Source organism: Danio rerio, chromosome 8, assembly GCF_049306965.1.
Source record: "Danio rerio strain Tuebingen ecotype United States chromosome 8, GRCz12tu, whole genome shotgun sequence".
Lineage (NCBI taxonomy): Eukaryota > Metazoa > Chordata > Actinopteri > Cypriniformes > Danionidae > Danio > Danio rerio.
In genome coordinates, this window is record NC_133183.1 from 32,436,923 (window position 1) to 32,462,500 (window position 25,578).

The 25,578-nt window shown below is 35.0% G+C and overlaps 1 protein-coding gene across 4 annotated transcripts in view; it reads right to left on the minus strand.

The window, feature by feature from the left end:
* Positions 1-25,578, minus strand: part of dock8 (dedicator of cytokinesis 8) — a 99,216-nt gene that overhangs the window by 30,590 nt on the left and 43,048 nt on the right. For all 4 annotated transcript variants that reach the window (XR_012384431.1, XM_021478460.3, XM_001920072.9 and 1 more), the window contains 22 exons: positions 24,363-24,453; positions 23,364-23,526; positions 22,696-22,813; positions 21,951-22,021; positions 21,712-21,856; positions 19,518-19,619; positions 19,259-19,354; positions 17,977-18,211; positions 15,741-15,905; positions 15,464-15,636; positions 11,948-12,043; positions 11,760-11,855; positions 9,161-9,310; positions 8,878-8,991; positions 7,492-7,647; positions 6,001-6,137; positions 5,744-5,907; positions 5,494-5,645; positions 3,501-3,683; positions 1,985-2,111; positions 253-346; positions 16-112 (listed from right to left, as the gene is read on the minus strand). Coding sequence is in view for 3 of the 4 variants with exons in the window: in XM_021478460.3 (XP_021334135.1) it covers positions 16-112; positions 253-346; positions 1,985-2,111; positions 3,501-3,683; positions 5,494-5,645; positions 5,744-5,907; positions 6,001-6,137; positions 7,492-7,647; positions 8,878-8,991; positions 9,161-9,310; positions 11,760-11,855; positions 11,948-12,043; positions 15,464-15,636; positions 15,741-15,905; positions 17,977-18,211; positions 19,259-19,354; positions 19,518-19,619; positions 21,712-21,856; positions 21,951-22,021; positions 22,696-22,813; positions 23,364-23,526; positions 24,363-24,453 (2,925 nt within the window). In the remaining variant the exon portion in view is untranslated. The remainder of the gene's footprint in view (positions 1-15; positions 113-252; positions 347-1,984; positions 2,112-3,500; positions 3,684-5,493; positions 5,646-5,743; positions 5,908-6,000; positions 6,138-7,491; positions 7,648-8,877; positions 8,992-9,160; positions 9,311-11,759; positions 11,856-11,947; positions 12,044-15,463; positions 15,637-15,740; positions 15,906-17,976; positions 18,212-19,258; positions 19,355-19,517; positions 19,620-21,711; positions 21,857-21,950; positions 22,022-22,695; positions 22,814-23,363; positions 23,527-24,362; positions 24,454-25,578) is intronic.

Genomic DNA, 25,578 nt, shown 5'->3' on the forward strand with positions numbered 1-25,578 from the left:
CGAGTTCACGGTCACCTGTACGATCATCTCCAGCAGGTCCAGCACTATGAGGTTGGTCTCAGTCGCCAGATTCCCACTGATTATGGCCTCTTGATCCAGCTCTGCTTTGGATCTGAAGAAACAGCAACAAGAAGACAGTTAGCAAAGCCCAATTTGAGCTGCAGCTGAGAACTAGCAGCGGCTATAAAAATGAGAAGTGCCGCAGGTTGAATGGACATGAAGCGTGAAATGATGGTACTATTTTACGCTCACTTGTCCTGCCTGTCGTTTGTCTGGCGCCACTGTGTAAGGTCTTTCCTCCAGCGTAGGTTCTCTCTCAGACCCAGTGTCCGGTCGTTACCTTGCACTGCACAGCCAACACAGGACATATTTAGAAAACAGCTAAACAAAGGAAGTCTGCGGACTGTAAACATGCTAAATCAGACAACGATTACGTGAAATGAACGATTATTTTGGAATTGCCGTTGTGGAAAGCAAATGATATATTTTTCATTGTTCTAAAAGTAACCGTTCTCTCAACAGTTAAAGGAATAGCTGTCATTATTTTATTCACCGGCATGCAGATGAAACCTACAGTATGGCTTTACTTATTTAAAAAGAACTGAAGGTATTTATAAATATCCTCTAGCGTTTTCTAATGAAAGTAAAGGGCAATCGAAGCTGAAAAGCTGCAAAATTACTATATAACAGATTACTATTTATTCAGATTTACAATTAATACCAAATTTAAAAAGTCCAAAGATAAATCTTTCTTTCTTTCTTTCTTTCTTTCTTTCTTTCTTTGATGATAGTAAATAATATTTTACTAGATATTTTTAAGACACTTCTATACAGCTTGTAGTGTCATTTAAAGGCTAAATTAGGTTAATTAGGCAGGTTAGGGTAATTAGGCAAGTTATTGTATGATGATGGTTTGTTCTGTAGACCAGGGATTCCCAAACTTTTTAGCCCGCGACCCCCAGAATAACATTGCCAGTGACTCGTGACCCCCAATATCTTCTGAGGTGGTTATGAATACAGAAACCGTGCATGCAATGGCACACACACACACACACACACACACACACACACACACACACACACACACACACACCAATAGACCAACGTCTATTCTTTAATGTATGTCAGTGCTGTAAATGTGCCAGAAAGTTTAACCTGGTGTTATAAAATCAATCTGCTGCATCTGACACTGTTGCTGTGTCTTTATTATAATGTAATTACCCCAGGGGTAAGCTCAATCCAATAGAACTAGTAACTAAAAGCTATTATAATAACAATATACAGTAGTATATAGTAACTATAAACGACTATTTTTTTCTTTTCAGTAGGTTATGGATAAAATATGGTAAAAATTTGGTTTAATAAAAATAAATAGATTTTTGGAAATCACCAGGCGACCCCCGCTTCATTGTCCCACGACCCCTTTGGGGGTCCCGACCCCCACTTTGAGAACCACTGCTGTAGACTATTCGAAAAATATATAGCTTAAAGGGGTTAATAATGTTGACCTTAAAATTGTGTTTAAAAAATAAAAAACTGCTTTTATTCTAGCTGTAATAAAACAAATAAAACTTTCTCCGGAAGAAAAAATATTATCAGACAAACTGTGAAAATTTCCTTGCTCCGTTAAAATCTATTTGGGAAATATTTAAAAAATAAAAACAAAAAATAAAAATCATTTTCTTTAAAAACCATGAAAAAAAAAACTGACCCAAAACTATTGACCGGCTCTGTGTGTATATATGTATATATACATATATAATTTTATAGTAAGTAACTTTAAAATAACTATAAAGTAACTATAAGGTAACCATTGTAGTTTCTAATGCCAATGAGAATATATTTTTATAATTTCTCTTTTTAATAAAGTTTTTTTTTCTAAAATAGAAAAAAATTGACGGGAGGAAAGACAGTCGTAGAGGTTTGGTGAACTAACCTTTCCACAGCTAAGACAGACAGAAAGACATGAGGTGCAGCTGCTCACCTCCCACCCGTTTCATCATTTCTCCTCTGGCTCCGATTCCTCCCAGCAGAGCCTCCTCCAGACGCGCCTTGGCCTGCTGAGACTTCTGGAGTGCCTGAGTGCTCACCTTATCAGAGCTCTGCTTCCCCTACACACACACACAAACAATGTGGTTTATGGGGACTTCCCCATGATTTGGATACTGTAGAGACGGTACATTGTGTCCTCTTAGCCTAACTCTTACTCCTAAACCCAAACAGAAAACCTTCTACAGTTTTTTTTAAAATAATTCATTCTGTATGATTAATGAGCAGTTTTCCAAAAAAAAAAAAAAGTCCCTGCAAGGTCAAAAACTACTGGTGTTGTTATACTTGTGAGAACATTTGGTTCCCACAACATGATGAATACAAGTCATGCGCATTCACTCACTCACAGACACATGCATACATACACAAACGTTTGTATATATGCTTTATGAGGACTCTCCATTTGCAAAATGTATTTTATGTTGTAAAATCTGTATATTGACTGTCCCTACCCCTAATCCTAACCCTCACAGAAAAAAATATGGCAAATTCTAAATATCAAAAATCTCATTAAGTATAATTATAAGCATTTTGAATAAAGAAGACACAGGAAATGTCCTCATAAACCACCTTAATAGAGTACAACTAGGTCATTTTACAATTTCATGTCCTCGAAAACTACATAAACATGTACACACACACACACACACACACACACACACACACACACACACACACACACACACACACACACACAAACACACAAACACACAGATATACGGACATACTATCAGAAAGGCCATCCAGAAGACCTGCAGCAAATCAAACAAGCAATTCCTGTGCAAATCAAACAGTGTACTCAATTGTATACTGTCCAAGTAAGCAATACATTTCAATCTTTTCAAACAGTTATTTACTTCACAACTGTTAGAAAAATATATTTGTAGCAAACCTTTTACTATATCCCATGATGCTAGGAGTAACTTCCATTAAACTGTGATAAATAATAAATAATGTTAAATAATGAGTGAAGTGTTTTGAAAAATGAAAAATAAAAATCTGGGTGCAGTGAGGTGTCATTATTCCCCTCACAGTCCATCCCCCCCAATATTAAAAGGAAGCTTATTATAATTGCCAAATGGTTTTCAGTGGGTCATGAATAACACTAAAAAATCAAAACAAGTCATTCCATAGCTATATTATGGACATATATTGGATATAACAGTACTGTAGGGAATAAAATGAGAAAATCCGGAGGTTTTGAGTTTTTGGAGTCTGCTGAAAGTAATAAATTAACATACGAAGGATCAACTGTGAGGAGAATAATGCCACCTCATTGCACCCAGTTTTTAAAATACTTGACTGATTGTTAACAGTTTAATGGAAGTCATTCCTTTAATTCAGGCAAACCCTCATGAGGCACAGGAAAAAGCTGGATCACAGTAGGTGATTTCAGATGCCGTGAAATTGAGCGAACAGCACCTGAAGGCAACTGAATGAAGATGTTTTACCCTGTACTCGAAGCAGGAGGTGCAGATGGCGAGGAGCTCCAGCAGTCGACTCAGCTGAGATGAAGGCATGTCCACAGTCCAGCGCTGGATCAGATTCTGGTCTGCGTTCTTGATGATCCACAGGAAACACATCAGCAGATTGCGACTGGTCTCCGCCGTCAACATGTTGGTGGTTTTCACACTCTGAACATTGGGAATAGATTGTGAAGGATGATTTCAATGACAACTGCTGTTTCAATTGAAATATGTTTTTTAGAAATACCCATGCATGGCTTTGGATTGGTTAATCATGGTTAAATATTTGTTTTTGTTTTTTTGAATATTATATTTTTTATTTTCTTAAAGCAACATAGAGCGATACAGAAAGCAACAGCAATTATAAAGACAAAACAGAAAAAACAATCAAAAAATAAAATAATAATAAAAATAAAAGGGACATAAGACAGAAAAAAGAAGGTTTTAAAACCATTATTACATCAGTTCCTCTACTATTATACATGGGTCAACAATGTTACACCTATATATCTAGGCCAGTGGGCGCAGGCAATATGGTGATCTTGCAGACGATAACAGGGTTATACCATTAAACTGTTGTTCTGGGCATTTGACAAATAATTAAAAAAGGGTTTCCAGGTGGCTTCGAAAGGTTAAATATTTGTGTTCACTACACTGTTTTCATTCATAGCACTGTGAGAAAATAAATAAATAATAAAAAATAAATAAAAATTATAATATATATTTAATACAACAGTTCTGTCTGGTTCTCAAATCTGATTGGATGATAGCTGTGCGATATTCTGCAATATCAGAACTCATACAGCCTCTTTATTCTTGTGTATATCTCCGCCCACAGAAGTGGCAAGCAGACGACTACAATTAGACAAATATTGCAGCTGTTAGCAGTACTTAATGTACTTTTAAGTCTTATTTTAGGCAAGAATGTAGTTGCTTTGTAGCAGAACAAAGAGGGTTGATGCTGTCCATCCACAAGAAGGCAAAAGAGACCATATAATAAGCCCTTAGAAGAGAAAAAAGCAACATAAAACTACAAACTACAGCTGATCAAATCATTATAAATCTGGTAGGTGACATTCTAAGTCGATCTCTCTCTTTTGTATGTTGTAGTGCTGTATTGATAAGTATTGTAGTGTATTGAATGTGAAATGGGACTCAAATATCAGGAACGTGTGTATTTTATGTTGGCCACTTTTTGTATAACCCTGAGTTATTTTTTTATTTGTTATCTGTTTCTAATGAGTCTCCTGTTTTCATTACTGCAGACTAGTTCAGTAATAAGAAAGAAAAAAGAAATGGCTGCATGTGTTTAGCGTTTTTCCTTATCACAAATACAACAGTAATCTGGTAGTGTTTGCGCTGCTTTGGCTTTTTCACGGTCAATTATTTTGATATTCGATTTCAACAGAGAAACACTGAGAAATCTCTGTAGACTGATGGCATTTCATGCTGTTCAGCCTTATAATCTTAAAATATCAGCAACATCAGCTGTTTTGTCATCACTTTAGATACACTAGAGAATCATTCAAATACTAGCTCTAAAGTGAGCTACTGCTTCTGCTGTTCTGACGTCAGCTGCAGATGTGAAGGAATGGTGGAAGAAAGTAGTTCCTCATACAAAAGGGTTTTTAACCTCTCTGCGTTTGATTTTCTTTTTTATACACACCATTATACCTTTAAACTGTAGTTTAAATGCAATATCATAATCATAGCAGTGCGATAAGGCTCTATATCGGCACTGGTGGGACAATATTTTATTTTGTTTATTTTATTTAATCACGATTAATCTTTGACCAGCACTTAATCATGTTTGTGTTTTGTTTGATTGTTTCCTTTTGAGAATACTGCAATAATGGTCATATTACATGCTAAATCAATAAATAGTCTTTGTAAAAATAACTTTGCGCAAGATATGTGCATATTCTATTCTAAATTTGACTTTACTCATTAATATATTTAAAAACATTTCTTTCCATACCACAGAGGCCATAGACACCAGTGCGTTCCTGGTTAAGGTGTTGAAAGGATTTCCAGCGATTGCCATTGCAACAGACTGATTGATGGTGGCAATGTTGTCAGGGTCTTCCTCAGGCCCACCAGACTTGCCTTTACCACTACGAGAGTCAGAAACTGTGAAAGACAAATAAAACACACGTCTAATGCATTCACTTCTGCTCCAGGCCAAAAGAAAACATATATTAAGACTAACTGAGATAAACAACCAGTACCTGTGAAGTCCAGGTAATTGATGGAGTCAATAATGATGCCCACTAGCGGGAGGTAGAGAGCAGCAATCTTCGCCTTGACCTCTGACCTTGAGCAGCGCTGGTCCAGATCATGAGCACATAATAGACTGTATGTGGCATTGATGGCTTTTTGTTGAACTCTGCCCCTGAGCATGAACACATTGAGAAACATTGTTATGAAAACTTAATTAAGTAAATGCACTGTTGAAAAATAACCAAAACCGCTATACATGACTGACCCCTCGGACTCTATGTCCAGTGCAGTGCTGAGTTCAGTTAGCAAGAGTCCGGTCAAGTAATGGCGCTGCTTAAAGTCCTGCGACAAATCAAACATGGCTGCGATCTTGTTGTCCTGAAAACTGCACGAGCTGGACGTCTGGCGACAGAAACAGATGAACACTCATGGTTCACAAACACTAACACACAATAATAATCAATAATTATTAATCAATAATGTACACAATACAGTAGAAGGGTACATTTTCTATAGGTCCAGAGGTCCGTTCATCGTACAAGGTTCCCACTCTAACCAAATGTCAAATTCCCTGACTTTTCCCTGACTCTCACTGACTAAGCTGAGCTGAATTTTCATGACCTACAATGAATAGAAAACAGGCAGCTGATGTGTTGAGCAGTCCCTTCAAAATTTTGTGCCATTATTGTTTCTTTTTGTTTACACATATTTCCTGCAAGTTTTCTGTATTTTGGCATTCATGTTTTTCCACATTTATGTATGCTTTTTATTAGCATTTACACTGAAAATTATTGATTATTTGAATATACTACATTTTTAAGGCACCTGGTTGAAAACAGATAATATATGGGCTAAATTTAAACAAATTAAATTTAGAATTGTTTGACTTTTTTTTGTTTGAATAAATTCAGCCCATATACATTGTTTGCAACAAGTTACCATAAAAAATGTAGTAAATCAAATGAATCATCTTTTTCAGAGTAGAAAGTGATTATTTGGTGTGTGTGTAACCTCATGTTCTCATAGAGAAATCAATGGTTCTTAAAGTAAAAAAAATAATAAACTAAGACATATAATTTTGGGTATAACTTCATGGGAAAACAACTGTAAATATTGCAAAAAATGAATTATGTGTGCAAATACTAAGAGGCACTGGTTGAGCACTGAGCAGTCAATAAAACAGCATCAGGCAGTATTTTAAGTCAGCCTGCGTACTGCATTTGATTGCCGATTTCCAAATAGCATATCTATAACAATAGGCAAAACATGTGAAACAACATGATAAAAAAGGGTGCATAATATTATTTTAACTAATACCTAACTAGTAAGTAGGTAAAATTTTCAATGACAAACAAAAATTCCCTAATATTTCATAATTAAACATTAAACTCCCTGACTTTCAATATCTGGAACAGACCTTTTAAAATTCCATGACCATGGAAAGTTTGTTCGTACTTTGCTTAAAACATCTAAGATGATTTGACAGATCATCAGAAAACTGCTTTTTAATATTTTAAAAGAAGTTGTTTGAAAAATGCTGGAAACTGAAAGCCTTAGTATCCATAGTAGAAAAAGAAAACCGCTACCAGTTTCCAAAATTCATAAAATACCTTATTTTGTGTGCAGCATAAGAGAGAAACTCACAAATACATGAAACATGAGTAAATAATATAGACGCTGTTTCTTTAGCACTTGTGTTGTGACTGGATTGATGAATATGTGTGATTAGTACTGTAGTAAAGGAGATCTTTCTGACCTGTGAGGACACCGAGGGTGATGGGGAGGCAGGGGCAGATGAAGGGCTGCTGAAGAAGAGACTGAGGTTCAAGTAGTGCTCATGACTGCACAAGACCCTCAAAAACTCCAGCCTCATACTTATCAAAGTCGCCATGTTCACACTCTTTGCTGCCATCTAGAAAAAAAAGAAATCCAGAAAGTGGATTTATATTTAGTGTAAAAGGTGTGGTGCAGCATGAATTATAATACAAAAACTTTCATTAAAATTGGAATTAAATAAACCATTTTTATAAAAATAATTTTAAACTGTTGATAAGCACTATAGAAGTTACCCTAAATTAACATTGTTTACTATAAATATAAATTTTTTTGGTTTTACATTTTCTATTCTTTGTTTTTTCATTTGTTTTCTTTGCAAGCTAACTTTGCCAGTTAATAAGTCTGATTTTACAAAACTAATTTATTAAAAATTAATACCGCACTGGCAACTTTCTAAAATAATATTCATTAAAAATACGTCACACAAAAAAACAACACTTTTTTCAATATTACTGTTAAAAAACATTATGTGCTCAAAAATTTGAAGTGGCCATATAATGAGTTCCACCCTTAATGGTGTCAACTAGAGCAATGTTTGAAGACAAATACTGATATTAGTAGTAGAAATACTACTAAATAACTAAATAACTAACTAAATAAACATTAAAATTGTTTTCTTTATCACTAAATCTATGATTTACTGTGATAGTCAATGATTTGCACGAGAATCCAACTCTTTAACACGGTATCCCATGATACCTCCTTTCTAAAACTACAAATTTTAGATCTAAAATTACACTAAAATTAGTGTCGTGTAAACAGTGATATATAATTGGCTATATATTAGTTTTCAAATGGTGTCATTATTATTGAATTTTTGTCAAAAGTGTCATATTTGCTTGGGTAAATGCCTCTCAATTTGTCTATACCAGGGGTGGCCAATCCTGTTCCTGGAGATCTACCTTCCTGCAGATTTCAGTTGCAACCCTTATCAAACACACCTGTCTGTAATTATCAAGTGGATTTCAGGTCCTAATTAATTGGTTCAGGTGGGTTTGATCAGGGTAGGAGCTAAACTGTACAGGAAGGTAGATCTCCAGGAACAGGATTGAGCACCCCTGATCTATACAAACTGTAAAAATGCTGTTAACGAAACATTGATTTTTATTTATTTTTTATTAATTTTAATTTCAGTTATGTTAGTATTCAAAAAATTCTTCATTCAGACTGAATGAACAACAGACTTCATAAAGTCTTCCTGAAAAGGTTCAAGGCAAACACACTCATAATGCTCAGTAAAGCAAATAGCCATGAGAGACTTCTTGCTATGAAGATAATGATTTGTAAATGAGATGAGCCGCAGCACCTGGTTGCAGTAATTCTTCACCAGCTGAAACACAAAGCCTCGATCCATCAGAGACATCAGGTCATACAGGAAGAAAGCCAGGCTGATGTTAACCTTCTCTGCCTGCTCCAGCTCCTGAACACAAATAAACACACACACGTCTCTTCTCATCAGCACTGACAAATAACATTCCTTCCAAAGATGTAACATCTAACTTCTTGTTTTTCTCATGTGCTCTTTGTTTACCGAGCGTCTAAACAGTTCTTGGGTCAAATTCAGATGTGTTTAGATGGATTCAAATCACCTTTTGCTGCTTTACTAAAATGTTCCCGATCTCAGCGGTCACCACGTTGACAATGGTGGTGATGTCATCTTTGAAACGGTCGGAAAATCGATTCCTGCGAGAGACCGTCTTCTTATCCAGCTGAGACACGTGCTGACTCATGCTCTTCACCTGTGATGAGTAAATGTGGACAATGAGAAGTAGTATCTGTACAAACTGAACAACCCAAATTCCCAAAACACAGGAGGTTTTTCTAAAAATGCAATGACACCAAGAATGTTCCTTCAGCTTGATCCTTTTTTATCAGTGGAATGATCCACCTTGTTGATGCTCTTTACCTATACAGTTAAAGTCAGAATCATTAGCCATCCTGTTAAATGTTAATTCTTGTATATTTTCCCCCAATTTTGTGTTTAATGAAGAGAAGATATTTTCAAAAGATTTCTAAACATAATAGTTTTAACAACTCATTTCTTTTATATTTGCCACGATGACAGTACATAATATTTTACTAGAGCAAAGAAGAAAAGGATCCTCCAGACCAGCAACATATCCAAAACCCAGGGTCTGTCATGTTCAAGTGCCTTTGGCACAGGTAACTTCTGTGATGGCACCATTACTGCTGAAAAGTACATAGACATTTTGTAGACAATATGCTGCCATCTTTTCCAGTGACGCCCATGCATATTCCAACAAAACAATGCAAAACCACATTCTGCACGTATTACAAAGTCCTGGCTGCAGAGGAAGTGGACACTGGTACTTAAATGGCCTGTTTGCAGTCCCGACCTGTCTCCAATAGAGAATGTGTGGAGGATTTTGAAGTGCAATGAAGACCCTGTACTGTTGCCTACCTTAGGACTTGTTTGCAGGAAAAATGGGACAAAATGGGATGGGACAAAATCAGATTTTTTTTGCCCACATGTGACACATGTTAGGACAGTTTGAACAGCCCAAACGTCATGGAATCTGTTCTTTTCAGCTCTGACTTGTGCCACTTTCATGTGTAGTATTCAATCAGACACAGATCTGATGTTTTGCAACGCAACTCAATAATCTTTGAGTGGCATGCGTCATCATTCTGTGCTGCAAACATTCTCTACTCCTCAGCAGCATAGTAGAATGGCCACAGAAAATTGGTTGTACATTTAGAAAAAAAAATTTGAAGACAAAACTGGTGCTTGTTAACCAATCTGGTTACTGATTGGGGTACAGGTTGATCGCTAAGCTGAAGAGCGTTGGGGGTATTGTGGATAGGGAGAGGCACTTTTTAAGGATAAACTTTCTCTCAGAAAGAAAAAAAGGGCAGGTGCTCGAGCACCTAAACTCCCCTTTTGCACGTGCCTGTTGTTTATGATGATGTAAAATAAAATAACGCTGCAAACAGAGATAAACCAACTCAGCCAGTTCAGTCTGACTTATTTTAGATTTTGAATGCCGAAATACAAATAGGTAGTAGCAGAACAACCCTTTACAGTTCATGATATACACCACGGTTGTCTGTGAAAAGGGCAATAATCATATTAAGCATAATCTGACAATGTGCTTACTTCATGCATTATACAAATTGTGTGCATAATTAGAAATTATGTGCTGTACGTAATTGTACTTTTGCACATGCGGTTCGGTTCAGTTAAGGACTATGATCTGTTCACACTGCAAATCTAATATTGGCCACATTTATAACAACAATGTGAACAGCTATGCAAAAAAATCTGATCTGAGAAAAAAAAATCTGATTTGAGCACTAAGCCTCGCTGTGTGAATGTAGCCTTGGTGTATTCAGTCCTTTAATGTCTTTTAAGTGTTTTGAAAATGAATGGCAACATTACAAAGTGGTAAATGCATTGCTGTTAAAATGTTTTTTCAAATGTGTTGCAAGAACCAAAATTGGAATACATGTTTATAAAAAAAAAAATAGAGAGAGAAAAATAATGAGGAACACATAAATAATATTTGTTGTATTGTCAGCGATGAAATACAAGTCAAAGTAAATTTAGAAAACACTACTTTCTTTTTTCAATTGCAATTTCTATACTGTACCAACTTTTTCTGATTTGGGGTTGTATACAGTATACGGGTAATGCATTAGTATATTTTGAATTTTTTAAACTTTTACTGTGATGGTGAATGATTTGCACGACAATCCAACTCTTTAACACGGTATCGCATGATGCCTCCTTTCTAAAACTACAAATTTTAGATCTAAAATGACACAAAATTTAGTGTAGTATAAAAAAATATTTGATATATATGATATATAATTGGCTATAAATTAGTTTTCAAATGGGGTCATTATTATTGATTTGAACTTTTCATCTTTATTTTGCCTCGTCATAACTTTTTTGGAGTATGTTACAGCCATCAACATTACCATTTGTTTATATTAAAAAAAAACTTTAAGTATGTCATTGAAAACCCTAAAAATCTTGTCTTACTAAATTTTTTCCAATTAAACAATATGTAAAAGATACAAAATCACAGATTCAGACAGACTTATTTCAACTTACTAAACCTGTTTAGGATATGTGTGTTGTACATTTTCAGAATGTCTTCTATTTCAAAATTCAGAGTTAGTTCGCTAAGTATTAACAACATATTAAGATCACAACCATCTTACCAGAACTTCAAAGAAGAACCAGGCGTATTTGTAGACATTTTCTCTGCAGACTCCGGTGCTGACCACCATCTGAAGAGCCAGCTCCTCGTGGAACAACTACAAAGGCACATGGATCTGCTTATTAGGACACGCAACTCTGCTTAAATGATCGACGTCCTGGGTAATGAAGTGGCAAGTCAAACAGTCACCTTTTTGTTGGTGGGCCGCGTGCTTCCCGTGGAGCTCTGCGGAGAATTGGAGGCATTTGCAGCTGTTGACATGCGACTGCCTGGATGATTTAAAACCTGATGGAAACCAAAATTTGAGGGATTGAAAAAAGAAAAAAGAAAAAGGCAATTGTGTGTGTATTTGTGCATGTATAAGATGATGTTTATCATTCTGGGGTGCATTTCCAAAAACCATCGTTCCTTCGTTCCTTCGATACAAACATAGTTCGTCGATTTGGCGTTTCCACAATTTATCGTTCAAACGAACATTTGTAAACTGCATCTCAAACTTTTATGCTTGTGTAACAGTGATAATAGAGATTCATTGTGATGAATGACATGAAATTATGAGTATGCATGATTGATGCTTTAGTGCCCCCTAGTGGTTAAGAAAATGCAGGCGTTTTTCTTTGAGATGTCCTTGCGCAGCTACCGTAGTTCAGCAGACGATGGCTGATGCTGCTACTGGTAAGCGTGCTCTGAACACAGGAGTGAAAATATAATGATTAAAGTGTATAACATGATTATTTTTGGATAGAAAAGAGTGATTAAGTTGTCAACAAATGTATAATGCTTCTGATAGATTTAAACAGCGAATATGTATTAAGAAATGCGACATCATTGAGCTTTGTGTTTCTCATAGTAAAAACCGCATGTTGATATCATAGCATTGTATTAGAGAATGACGCAAGACCACACTTAAAGTGACAGTGTTGTTTATTTTACATCTTTTGTTTGTTTCAGTTTTGCCTGCAGTATATTGCAGTTACATGTGATGTTATTTGATTTGTTTCTCAGGAATGTAAAAATTGACTCTTTAAAAGTTAATTTGTTTTGTTAATGTTAAAGTAGTTCAGCAGACGATGGCTGTTGCTGCTACTGTTTTGCCTGCAGTATATTGCCGTTACATGTGATGTTATGTTATTTGATTTGTTTCTCAGAATAAAAGAAACGCTGAGAGTCACTTTTGGAGGGTTTCATTACTTTAAGTTGGTGACGATTGCAGTACAACACAACGCAGAGGTCAACAATCGTTACACTTGCAACTACACCTCTAGAGCTGTAGTTAGAAACATAAATCCTAATTATGTTCTATTTCCAGTCAACGCCTCTATGCCTTATTCATTTTGAAGATTCCAACATATAAACTTGGAATGATTTAAAAAAAAAAAAATAAAGTCATCTCTCTTAGGTGTAATTTGCTTTCAAAGTATTTTTACAGTTCAGTTTTAGCAAGCTTCATATTTACATTTACATTTAGTCATTTAGCAGACGCTTTTATCCAAAGCGACTTACAAATGAGGACAAGGAAGCAATTTACACAACTAAGAGCAACAATGAATAAGTGCTATAGGCAAGTTTCAGGTCTGTAAAGTCTAAGAAGGGAAGTATTAGTAGTATTAGTATTTTTTTTTTTTTTGTACAGTTAGTGTGATATTCAAAGAGGCAATTGCAGATTAGGAAGTGAAGTGGAGACTAAATAGTTGAGTTTTTAGTCATTTCTTGAAAGTAGCGAGTGACTCTGCTGTTCTGATGCAGTTAGGGAGTTCATTCCACCAACTGGGCAGATTGAGCGTGAGCGAAAGTGATTTCTTCCCTCTTTGGGATGGAACCACAAGGCGACGTTCATTCACAGAACGCAAGTTTCTGGAGGGCACATAGATCTGCAGAAGTGAGAGCAGATAAGAAGGAGCAAGGCCAGAGGTCACTTTGTAGGCAAACATCAGAGCTTTGAATTTGATGCGAGCAGCAACTGGCAGCCAGTGCAAACGGACTAGCAGCGGAGTGACATGTGCTCGTTTAGGTTCATTGAAGACAACTCGTGCTGCTGCATTCTGGAGCAGTTGAAGAGGCTTGATAGAGTTAGCTGGAAGCCCAGCTAGTAGAGAGTTGCAGTAATCCAGTTTGGAGAGAACAAGAGCTTGAACAAGGAGTTGAGCTGCATGTTCAGATAAGAAGGGTCGGATCTTTCTGATGTTATAGAGTGCGAATCTGCACGATCGAGCAGTTCTAGAAATGTGGTCAGAGAAGTTTAGTTGGTCATCAATCGTTACTCCAAGGCTTTTCACCATTTTGGATGCAGTAATGGTTGCCCCATCCATCTGGATTGAAAAGTTATGGTGTAGAGTCGAGTTGGCAGAAACTACAAGCATTTCCGTTTTTGCGAGGTTCAGCTGAAGATGATGATCTTTCATCCAGTGTGAAATATCCAACAGGCAGGCTGAGATACGAGCTGGAACCGAGGGATCATCAGGATGAATGATCAGGATGAATCATCAGGATCAGGAAAAACTATTGACAGTTGCGTCCCTTAAGTGCACTTTGAAACCATTTATGCCATTTTGAACGCAGCCGTGGCTCATGACGAAAGCTAGGTGGACCAAATATTTAAAAGGGGAATTTACGTTAGGTCTCCAAAGCTTGTAAAAACAGAAAAATATAGCAAACAATAATGGTTTTAATTTATAGTGGATCGTTTAAAAAAAGAAATGTATCTGTACTATATATGACATGGGCCTGCTGGTTGCAGAACATTTCTGCAGGGGTTTGAAATTCATTCATTCATTCATTGTCTTCTTGGCTTAGTCCATTTATTAATCCGGGGTCGCCACAGCGGAATGAACCGCCCCCATATTGGTTTGAAATTGTCAAATTTTAAAAGTTGACTAATCAAAAATAAAATAAATAAATAAATAATATTAATAATAAAATTAATCATAATAATAACAATAATTTTCATAATTTCCTCATTACTTAATTTTTTTTATTTCTTAATAAATAGCCTACTGTAAATAACCATTTATGATTTATAAATGAGATTAGAATACGTGTTAGCAAGGTGGTTTTATGTTTTAGAATAAAATAGGGAACATTTTCAATAATATTTGTAAAGGAAATATAGGGCCTATATGTGCCGTTTACATACATTCCAGATAATATTGGAAAATGAGTGCATGTTTTTCACAAAACTAATACTGGGAAAATATCTATAATTATTATTATTTTTTTTTAAATGTGTGCCTGTAACACGAAAACCACCATGTTTAGAACGTCAATGAACGTTTTACATGATAACTAGTGTGGTTCAAATGATGGATGTGCAACAGAGAAACTAAGGTTTTAGGAAACACTTGTCATTACATCATTCTTTTTCCAAACAATGCATAATACTATGATAGATGAGAGCTCAGCCACAAGTTATGTCCTTATTCGGGAAATGCACCCCTTAATAGAAAATAAATAAAATAAATACAATTGTATAGTTTGTATTATTGTAATTCTAATTAGCAACCTAAAATTAAAGCAAAATCATTACATTACATTGCAAAAAATAATAATAATAATAATAATGATTGTAATAATGATGGCGCAGTGGGTATTTTTATTAAAAATGAATTATATAATATAATATAAATTTAATATAATAGAATTCAACATCCTGTTTTCAATGTATTTTACCCAAGCCCAGTATGTTGCATGCGTGTATATGTACAGTACCTTTCCTAGAATGTTATTGACCTCTGTGTCCTCTGGGCTCAGTGGTGCTGGTATATCAGGGTTGCTGCTGGAACGGATTCGTGACTGCAGCAGCATGAAGCCAACAGTGGTGGCCGTTGTGCGAGTTAAAGTGCTGTATCGACCCTCTGGATGAGCCATCAGACCTCCTGTACCTGGTAGATAAACACAATAACAGTTAAAAAAAGATTCAGAGTCAAAAACTGTTTTTATTCTGAACAGGAATTAAATCATTTGGTGGTCCACGGGTCTGCTGTACCTGAGGTGTGGATTTCATATTGAGTATCTGGCAAGCGAAACACAAAGTACAGGTATGTTGCGAGGAGACAGTTTCTGCCCTGATGGTCTTTTGCCAGCTCCTGACTGTTGTGAAGACTGTTGATGACCGACACCACTGACTCAAACGCAATTTGGGCCAGATTTGCTGCAAAAAACAAGATTAAAACTAACAATACTGAACATGTATGATCCAAGACTGAAAACTCAGAAGAGAATGTACAGTGCCCTCCAGTAATATCGCCTCCATTGGTAAATCTGAGCAAAATGGCTGTAAAAAATGGCTTTATTGTTAAACCATTTGGTCTTTGCACAAAATATCCGCTCTGCTCTCATTGAGAATTTCAACTTCTTCAATTATAAAGCATATTTAAGTGGAAGTTGAACTGCCCAAAGTGCTTCACATAAGAAATAAAAGTTTTAAATAAACAAATGACATGAACCACAACGTACAAACATAAAATTTAAAAAAGATTCTACACCAAGCATTTCTTCCACACTCGGAAATAAAGATACAAGAGCTGCCACTTGGGTGGTACCTTTTCAGAAGATACACATTTGTACTGAAATGGTACCTCAAAAGCTTATATTTGTACCTAAACATTTTAAGCGGTACACTTTTGTACTTTTTAGGTACTAATATTTATTCTTCAGGGACCCTTTAGGTACAAATGTGTATCTTTTAAAAAGGTACCACCCTCACTGACAGCTCTCGTACCTTTATTTCTGAGAGTGTAGAGTATGTCAAATGCTTAACTGAACAAATGTTTCCTCAACTGTGACCTAAAAACCTCTAAAGATAAAAAATACAGTGAATTACAGTAATCCAGGCGTGAAGTGATAAAGGCATGCATAACAATCTCCGGGTCTTTAAAATTTAAGAAAGCTTTTAGTTTGGAGATGATTCTGAGTTGACAAAAGCTACTTCTAACAACTAAATTGATCTGTTTATCAAATTAAAGGGATGAATCATTTATGAATCAATTTTTTAGTTTGTTTAACACACACACACAAATATAAATATGTTTGTTTATTATTTGTGCCACAATTATTAGTACCACTATAAATTCAAATACTGTCCCACTATGCACTGCAATATCGAGTGTACAACCAACATGCACTCAATGGCTATAGAATACCCAAAACGCAGTGAGAGTTCACACGTTGAAAGGCTTTCTGTGTCTGACCACAAGATGGCATTAAACAGCGGCATCCTAATGGTGTAATTTTCTAAATAAATTATTATTCATTCATTCATTCATTCATTTTCTTTTCGGTTTGTTCCCTTTATTAATTTGGGGTCGCCACAGCAGAATCAAACCACCAATTTATCCAGCATATGTTTTTCACAGTGGATGGTTTTCCAGCTGCTACCCAGTACTGGGAAACATCCATACACACTCATTCACACACATACACTACAGACAATTAAGCTTACCCAATTCACCTAAAGCACATGTCTTTGGACTTTGGGGAAAACCCACGCCAACACGGGGAGAACATGCAAACTCCACACAGAAATGCTAACTGACCCAGCCGAGGCTCAAACCAGCAACCTTCTTGCTGTGAGGCGATTTTTCTCCCTTAAATTATTATTTAATTCTTAAAATAACATTTGTATACATTACAGAAATTAAACTACTTTGTTTTATTACTCAACAACTGTTAATTTTAAATAACTATCACAGGGTCTGACCAAGAAGTTCAAAATCTAATCCATCTGAGGGATTTATCTATCAACCAGCAAAGCACAAATAAAATGACATCACTTCCACAGCAAACAGAGCTAAAATTCACTTGCTTTTATTTACTTCTTTGAGTGGACTATATTAGTAGACTAATGTAAAGGATAGTAAATGAGGATATAGGGGGTGATTTCGGAGCCACATACAGCCACAGTCGTTTATGACTGAGATGGGCTTGGGGTCTGAAAAGTACTATAATGTTTACCATGATAAAGCTTTTTAAATGGTTTTAAGAACAAAAAAAAATTACTCCTATTCAAATTAAATTCAAGCATATTCATTTTTTTGTGTGTGTGTGTGCTAATATTTTTAACCCAAATATGAAAAGGTTAAATAAACACTGTTTTCCTCGCATTCTTTAATCATATTAACCTAGGCTGTCACTACTAGTGGAGGGAAATCTACTTGTATGCTAAAAATGACATATTTCTAATTAAAGTAACACAAAACACTATTTTCCAGTATAAAACATACCAGTCTGTCCAGCGATGACCATGGGCTGCATGATGAGACGGAAGAGCTTGTCGAGGACCTGATGGAGAAAAAGCACCAGCGGCTCCAGGCCGGCGGAGGACAGTGAAATGATGCTGAGCTTCAGCTCATGCTCAAACATGTTTTCCTGAATCTTCTCATCTCGCACTCGGATGGGGAATGTGGATTTGCCCTCCAAAGCATGACATAATGTGAAGAAACGCTCCAGGTGACTGTCCTGTGATACAAAAAAAAAAAAAGATTTAGCACAAAGAATTAATGATGTTAAAATAATACATTACTTAATACTGCATAATTTAGACCATTCTGTATTTGACCAATAGCAACTTTATTAAATCTTACATATAATATAATATAATATAATATAATATGAAACAATATTTATATCACATTATATAATTCATTTTCATTAATATTTAGAATTTGCTTTTATTTTTATATTTTCAATTTTCATTTTACCTTTTATAAATATTAGTGCTTTATTTTGCTAGTTTCTCTCTTCCTATTTTGTGTCTAAATTTTATTTAGCTGTCATTTATTATTTCGGTTTTGCTTTTAGACATCTTAATATTTTTTATGTAGTTTTATTTATTTATTTCGTTTTTATTTTGTTGTATTAGTTAGCCACCAGGCCATCATTTTAAAATTCGATTTTTTTATTGAAAGATTTTCATTTGATGCTGCTATTTAACTTTATTTCTGATTAATTTCAATAAACTAAAAGGACTAAAATGACAATGTTATATCTAATAATACATTTTTTAACTGAAAATGGGGTCATTTTTATTACCATTTCTTCTTATTTCCTGAAGCTGGTTTGGTCAACAAAATTCTAAATTAATTTTATTAATTTGACAAAACAATATTCTACTTTAAAAAGGTCACATTCTAGTATTTAAAAAATAATATAACCCCTTAGGTCTCTTAGAAAACGCTCAAGATGGAAGTGAATGAGTAGTATGAATGTTATTTAGACATACTACATCCACCATTTATCATTATCACATGACCTACGTGCGTCAGTTGCCTTTCTTCACTCCCATTCATGAATTATCTTGTGTGGTATTATGGGATAGCATAAAGTCTATTGAATGTGCACTTCAGAATTTCACAGGAAGTAGTAGGTCATTCGGGTACTTCTTGCATACTGTTTTTCAAATATTATGAATTCTGACATACTACTCGGCTCGCATACTGCTTTTAACATACTATATACTAGAGAAGTTTGCGATTACGGATGCAGAGAGTGTTTTGTTTTACGCACCTGAGTTTGAACTGAGGACACAGCTTGTAGCTCAAGGTTAAACAGTCCTTTATGATTCTCCAGCCACTTCACTGGAGGTACCTGAGCTGGCAGTTTCTGGAGGCATAAAAAAGGCAAAAATGTACAGATTCAAACTAATGAACACACAAAGCAACATAAGACCTTCTGAATGTGTGCCCAAATGAGACATCAATGCGATATAACTACATTAAATGAGTGGTATCCTAAAAAAGGCAGATGTTGAAATGGTTGACTGTACCTCTGGGGTATGTAGGGAATAGTTGATAGGAAGCTTGTCCAGAACGATTGGCAGACACTGCTGGCTGGTCTGCAGCCGGTCATTGTTCAGCATGGGTAACCACTGCAGGGATAGAAGTCCACCATCACACTTACAGTAATGTCTATATGTATATATTTGTATGTTATATTTTCAAGGTTACATTTATCTGATTAAAAGTACAATGATACAGCTAGATACAAATGCATCATGCAAATATAATAATAATTTTCTGTTTTAGTATATATAGTTGAAGGCAAAATGATGTGATGTGTTCATAATATGATAATTAATGGAGGTCACGATGGCGCAGTGGGTAGCACAATCGCCTCACAGCAAGAAAATTGCAGGTTCGAGCTTCGGCTGGGTTAGTTGACATTTCTGTGTGGAGTTTGCATGTTCCCCCCGTGTTTGCATGGGTTTTATTATTTTATTTATAAATTTTTTTTACAAAATTTTAAGGTCAAAATTATTAGCCCCTTTAAGCCATTTATTTTTTCTGATTTTCTAAAGAATAAAAACCACCATTATACAGCACAATAACTATTTACCCTAAGCTGCCTAGTTAACCTAATTAACCTAATTAAGCCTTCAAATGTCACTTTACGCTGTATAGAAGTGTCTTGAATAATATCTAGTCAAATATTATTTACTGTCATCATGACAAAGATAAAATAAATCAGTTATTAGAAATGAGTTATTAAAACTATTATGTTTAGAAATGAGTTAAAAAAAACCTCTTCGTTAAACAGAAATTAGTGAAAAAAATAAACAGGGGGACTAATAATTTAGAAGGGCTAAAAATTCTGACTTCAACTGTATATACAGTGTCCCAATACAACCAATATATATACAGTTGAAGTCAGAATTAATTGCCCTCCTGAAAATTATTAGCACACCTTTTTATTTTTTTCCCTAATTTCTATTTAACGAAGAGCAGATTTTCTCAACACATTTCTAATCAAAATAGATTTAATAACTCATTTCTAATCACTGATTTATTTCATCTTTGCCATGATGACAGTAAATAATATTTGACTAGATAATTTTCACAACAAATTCAATCCCTGAATTAACAGCATTTCCAAACCACAAGCCCAGCCTCCAAACTCAGCTTAACATGACAGTGATTGTTACTTTGTGTGTCATCCGGCTCTCTGAGGCACAGCACATTTATTATGGCGGGAAAAGAGCTACAGTGGTTTCCCGTTAGCAAGAACTTTAGCTTTTCGTGACTGATTATTTTGTGCTAGTTTGCCAGAAAGTGATGTTTTTATTCTCAACACAAGACGCAGAAACAGCTGTTTTATGCTAAATTTTACATTTGCACTGAAGTTATATTTAAGTTTTTAAGCACTATAAACAAAGCTACTGAGACAAAGTCCATTCCAACACGGTTTGAGCTGGATTAATCTTTGCATTGTGGGCAATACAGGGCCAATAAAAAGCTACACACTGCATTAGTTTAGAGGAATTGTTTTCAAACATACTGTATAAGACAACAAAATCACTGGCATAAAGATCCAATCATAGACTTTTAAGTTTTTGTTTTCTTCTACTCTGGCCAGGCTGTGTGTGTGTGTGTGTGTGTGTGTGTGTGTGTGTGTGTGTGTGTGTGTGTGTGTGTGTGTGTGTGTGTGTGTGTGTGTGTGTGTGTGTGTATGTATAGTACATATTTTAAATTGACCTACAGCATGTACCAACCAAGAGCTGTTTACCAGAGGGAACATTTTTAAACATGATAGTTTTATTTATGAATAATTAATTTCTAATAACTAATTTATTTTGTCTTTGCCATAATGACAATAAATACTATTTTGCGAGTTGTTTTGCAACATACTAGTAATACTGCTAGCTTAAAATGCAATTAAAAGGCTTAAATAGGATAATTAGGTTTACTAGGTAAATTATTGAACAACAGTGTTTTTTAAAGCTAATTGTTTGTTATTTGCTAATGATATTGACCTTAAAATTATTATTATTATGCATATATTAAAACTGCTTTTATTTCAGCCAAACTTAAAAAAAATAGTAATTAATCAATCTTCAAGGAAAAATATCATGGGAATAATATAGGAGATATTGTGAAAATTGCCTTCCTCTGCTAAAGACATCTTGACAAATATTTCAACACACACACACACACACACACATACAAATGTGTTCAGTCACTTACTGAATATCCAATGAGAGCCTCCACACTTCCAGTCTGGTTTTGTTTCTGCTGGCAGCTGATATGGAAGAAGGTGAACAGCAAGTGGTGTTTATCTGTTAAACGGGCTGGCAGGAGGATCTTTATCTCGTCATAGAAATCAGGAGACCTGCAGAGGAGATACAGGAAACAGCTCACTCAGTCCACTCTTACCTTTGCTTGATGTTCAAATGATTAGAATCGCTTTAAGAGACCAAGTGTACCTGTTGTGGTAAGTGACTGGAGTGTAGACCTCCGTAAGGAACTCCGGGCCACTTGATTTTCCAAAGATTACCTTTAAAAAGAAAGTGCAGAGTTAAAAAAGAAGATGAGTGAGGCATACAGGCAGAAATTGAACAAAATGTGAAAACACATTATGATACGCAATTAATTAACTTACAGTGACAACAAACTTTAATTTAGTGCTATAATTTAATTTAGTATTCAAATTTCTTTCTTAGGTAAAATAAAATTAGTGGTAAGATGGCAATGATTGAAAATAAATCAATAATATTTTTAAAATTGTCTAAAATATATAGTAAAAATGTATCATATATACTTTATACAATTACAAAAATATTATTGATTTGTTTTTCTACTTTCAGTTTGTAGATAATGATATTTTTTACAGCATAGCCAACATGATATTTTGTTATCTTATTATTTTATAAAACTAGAAGTAAAAATAATAATAACATTAATAATTATAATAATAACAATGGTCATGAGGAAATTATTATTAAAATGACAATAATAATAAAAATAATAATGATAATAATAATAATAATATTAATAATGTTATCATCATCATCCTTATTATTTTATTATCATTATTATTATTGTTATTATTATTATTTTAATAATAATTTCATCATGACCATTATTATTAATACTATTATTATATTATAATTACAATAATAATATATATTTGATTTACATGTAGACATGTAAATGTGTTGTTGCACTTACAGGCATGGCACAACTTGAGTCCTCACCGCTCATGAACTGGATTTTTACTGTAATGTTTCTGGCTGAAGTCAGACGGTTAGTAAGATTTAACCTCAGCGGATATACATACAGCAGATTCCTGCAACATATTACACATTAAAGAAAATTAACTTTATTTGCAGACAAAATACTTTCACTTGAAGTCCATACACAAGTGTTAAACTACTACCTGACCACTAGATGGCAGAAACTGTTCACAGTTCAAAATGAAAAAGGAATGAAAACACGAGCGTTGCCAGGTTTCATAAAAATTGACTATAAATCCCAGCTGCTTATTTTCAGATACAGGAGCAACATTTATGCAAATAGGTGATTCTGGTTTTATTCCAGATTCAATTAACAATCCTCCCATCCTTTTAATCTGTGTTTTTAGGTGACTTATATTTGACATTTTTGTTTGTTTTTCTGGCAAGATCTGGCAACACTGTTGCATGCAGTTTTTTCAGGCATTTGTGTTCAAAGTCAATGAGTGACTAATCATATCAACAACAGTTCTGACCTCTAAATTCTGACAAACATTATAACTCTGAGATTTATTCAAGGTTACTGATTAATCACTGCGTCCCAGATCTGCTGAATATCAACTTTTCAGTTTGTGTGTTTGACTGGAAGAGAGAAAGAGAGATTACCGGTATATATTGTGAGGCACATAAACTTCCTTCGAAGGGAACTCGAGCACTTCTTTAATCGGACGTTGGTTTTTCTCAGACACAGGCTTCACTGGAATCAGTTCAGGAGACAAACACCCAGGAACCGTGTCCGGCGCTGGAAGCACTTCCAGTTTCAGATAACCTTTCAAACAGAACATAAAGCAAGATGAGTTACACATGACATGCTTAATACGGGGACAGTTCACACAAAATCTGACATTAGCTATTAATTCACTCTCAGGCTATCCAAATTGTAGCATTATTTTTTACTTAAGCAACTGAGCCCCTTGGTAATTCATAAAATACAAAAAGTAGCTAAAGCCACTTTAAGATTTAATTAATGAATAAAATTATTTATAAAATAGGGTGTCAAGGTAGCACAGGGGGTCGCACAATCGCCTCACAGCAAGCAGGTCACTGATTTGAGCCTCAACTGGGTCAATTAGCATTTCTGTGTGGAGTTTGCATGTTCTCCACATGTTCGTGTGAGTTCCTCTGGGTGCTCCGGTTTCCCCTATAAGTCTAAGTACATGCACTGTAGGTGAATTGGGTAAGGTAAATTGTCCGTAGTGTATGTGTATGAATGAGTGTATATGGACGTTTCCCAGGGATAGGTTGCAGCATCCGCTGCGTAAAACAAGCTGCATAAGTTTTCAGTTCATTCCACTGTGATGACCCCAGATTAATAAAGAGACTAAGCTGAAAAAAAAATGAATAAATGAATTCGTGAAATATAATTCATTTAGGTTTGCCTGTATGTTTGACTCTCAAAGGACTTGCATTTTATGAAACATCGCATTTTCAGCCCAAAATCTTCTTTAATGCTCTACTTTCATGGTCATCATGGATAGCCCCAGTAAACTGATAGCAAACATTCTTTTATTTGTATTTCTGTCACTTAATCATCAGACTTCCACTGTTAAGATTTACACTCTTCTGTGGAAAACCAGACAATAAAAAATGAACACATCTGCTCACCAGGTATGATTTTAACACGTCTCTGACTGGATGACCTCTTTATATCCGCCAGGAACTTAAACAGATCTTCGTCACTCAGACGTTCTCCTTCCTGTCAAGACACACACAAAAAGATCTGCTCAAAACACCCAACACATGAAACCTTTACAAATTGGTAACACTTTGCATTACTTCATGATACTTAATGTATTTACTAACATCAACAAACAATGAACAATACAATTATTACAGTATTTATTTCTGTTAGCTAACATTAGTGAATGAAAATGCAGTTGTTCAGCGTTCATGTTAACTCACAGTGCACTAACTAATGTTAGCAAGCATAAGTTTGGATGTTAACAATGTGTTAGTAATTGAACTATGATTAACAAACACTTTACAAGTATTGTTCATATTTAGTTCATGTTAGTAAACACATTAATAAAACCTCATTGTAAAGTGTGAACCATGAATCAAACGTGTCTGTATTATGGAAGACAGCAGAAACATTTCTATTTGGTTTCAAGGATGAATGCTGGAGAATGCAGTGTGATATCAGAGCTAGCTGAAGACCTCAGGCACCAGTTCATCTGGAAAATGTGAAGAATGGAATATCGCACTCAAGGTGACCAGATAAAATTTGAATCACTTTAATAATACTGGATTTCATTTAGAACAATAAAAGACTGTTCTGAAATACACGAATGGCACATCATTCTTAATTCATATTCCTGATCTTACTATAAAGTTACTGCAATTATTATTAAAAGGTTGGAATTGTATTTTACAGTCCTGCAATGTAAGTTGCTTTCAATAAATTCATTCATACATTCATTTTCTTTTGGCTTAGTCCCTTATTTATCAGGAGTTGCCACAGCAGATTGAACCACCAATAGGTCTGCCAAAAGCATAAATACCAAAAAACATTTGAATAAATATTGCTAAGGATATTATCAATGTCAAAACAATTCAAACTATAACGGTTACAATGTAAATTGTCATATTATTTCATAATATTATGCTTATAGCCAGTGGCACTGTGACTTAGTTGTTAGCAAGGTTGCTGGTTCAAGTCCCAGCTGGGTCAGTTGCCATTTCTGTGTGGAGGTTATTAGTTCTCCCCGTGTTAACGTGAGTTCCCTTCAGGTGCTCCGGTTTCCCCCACAGTCCAAAGACATGCACTTTAGTTAAACTGAATAAAATATATAATGGCCTTAGTGTATGAGAGTTTGTGAAT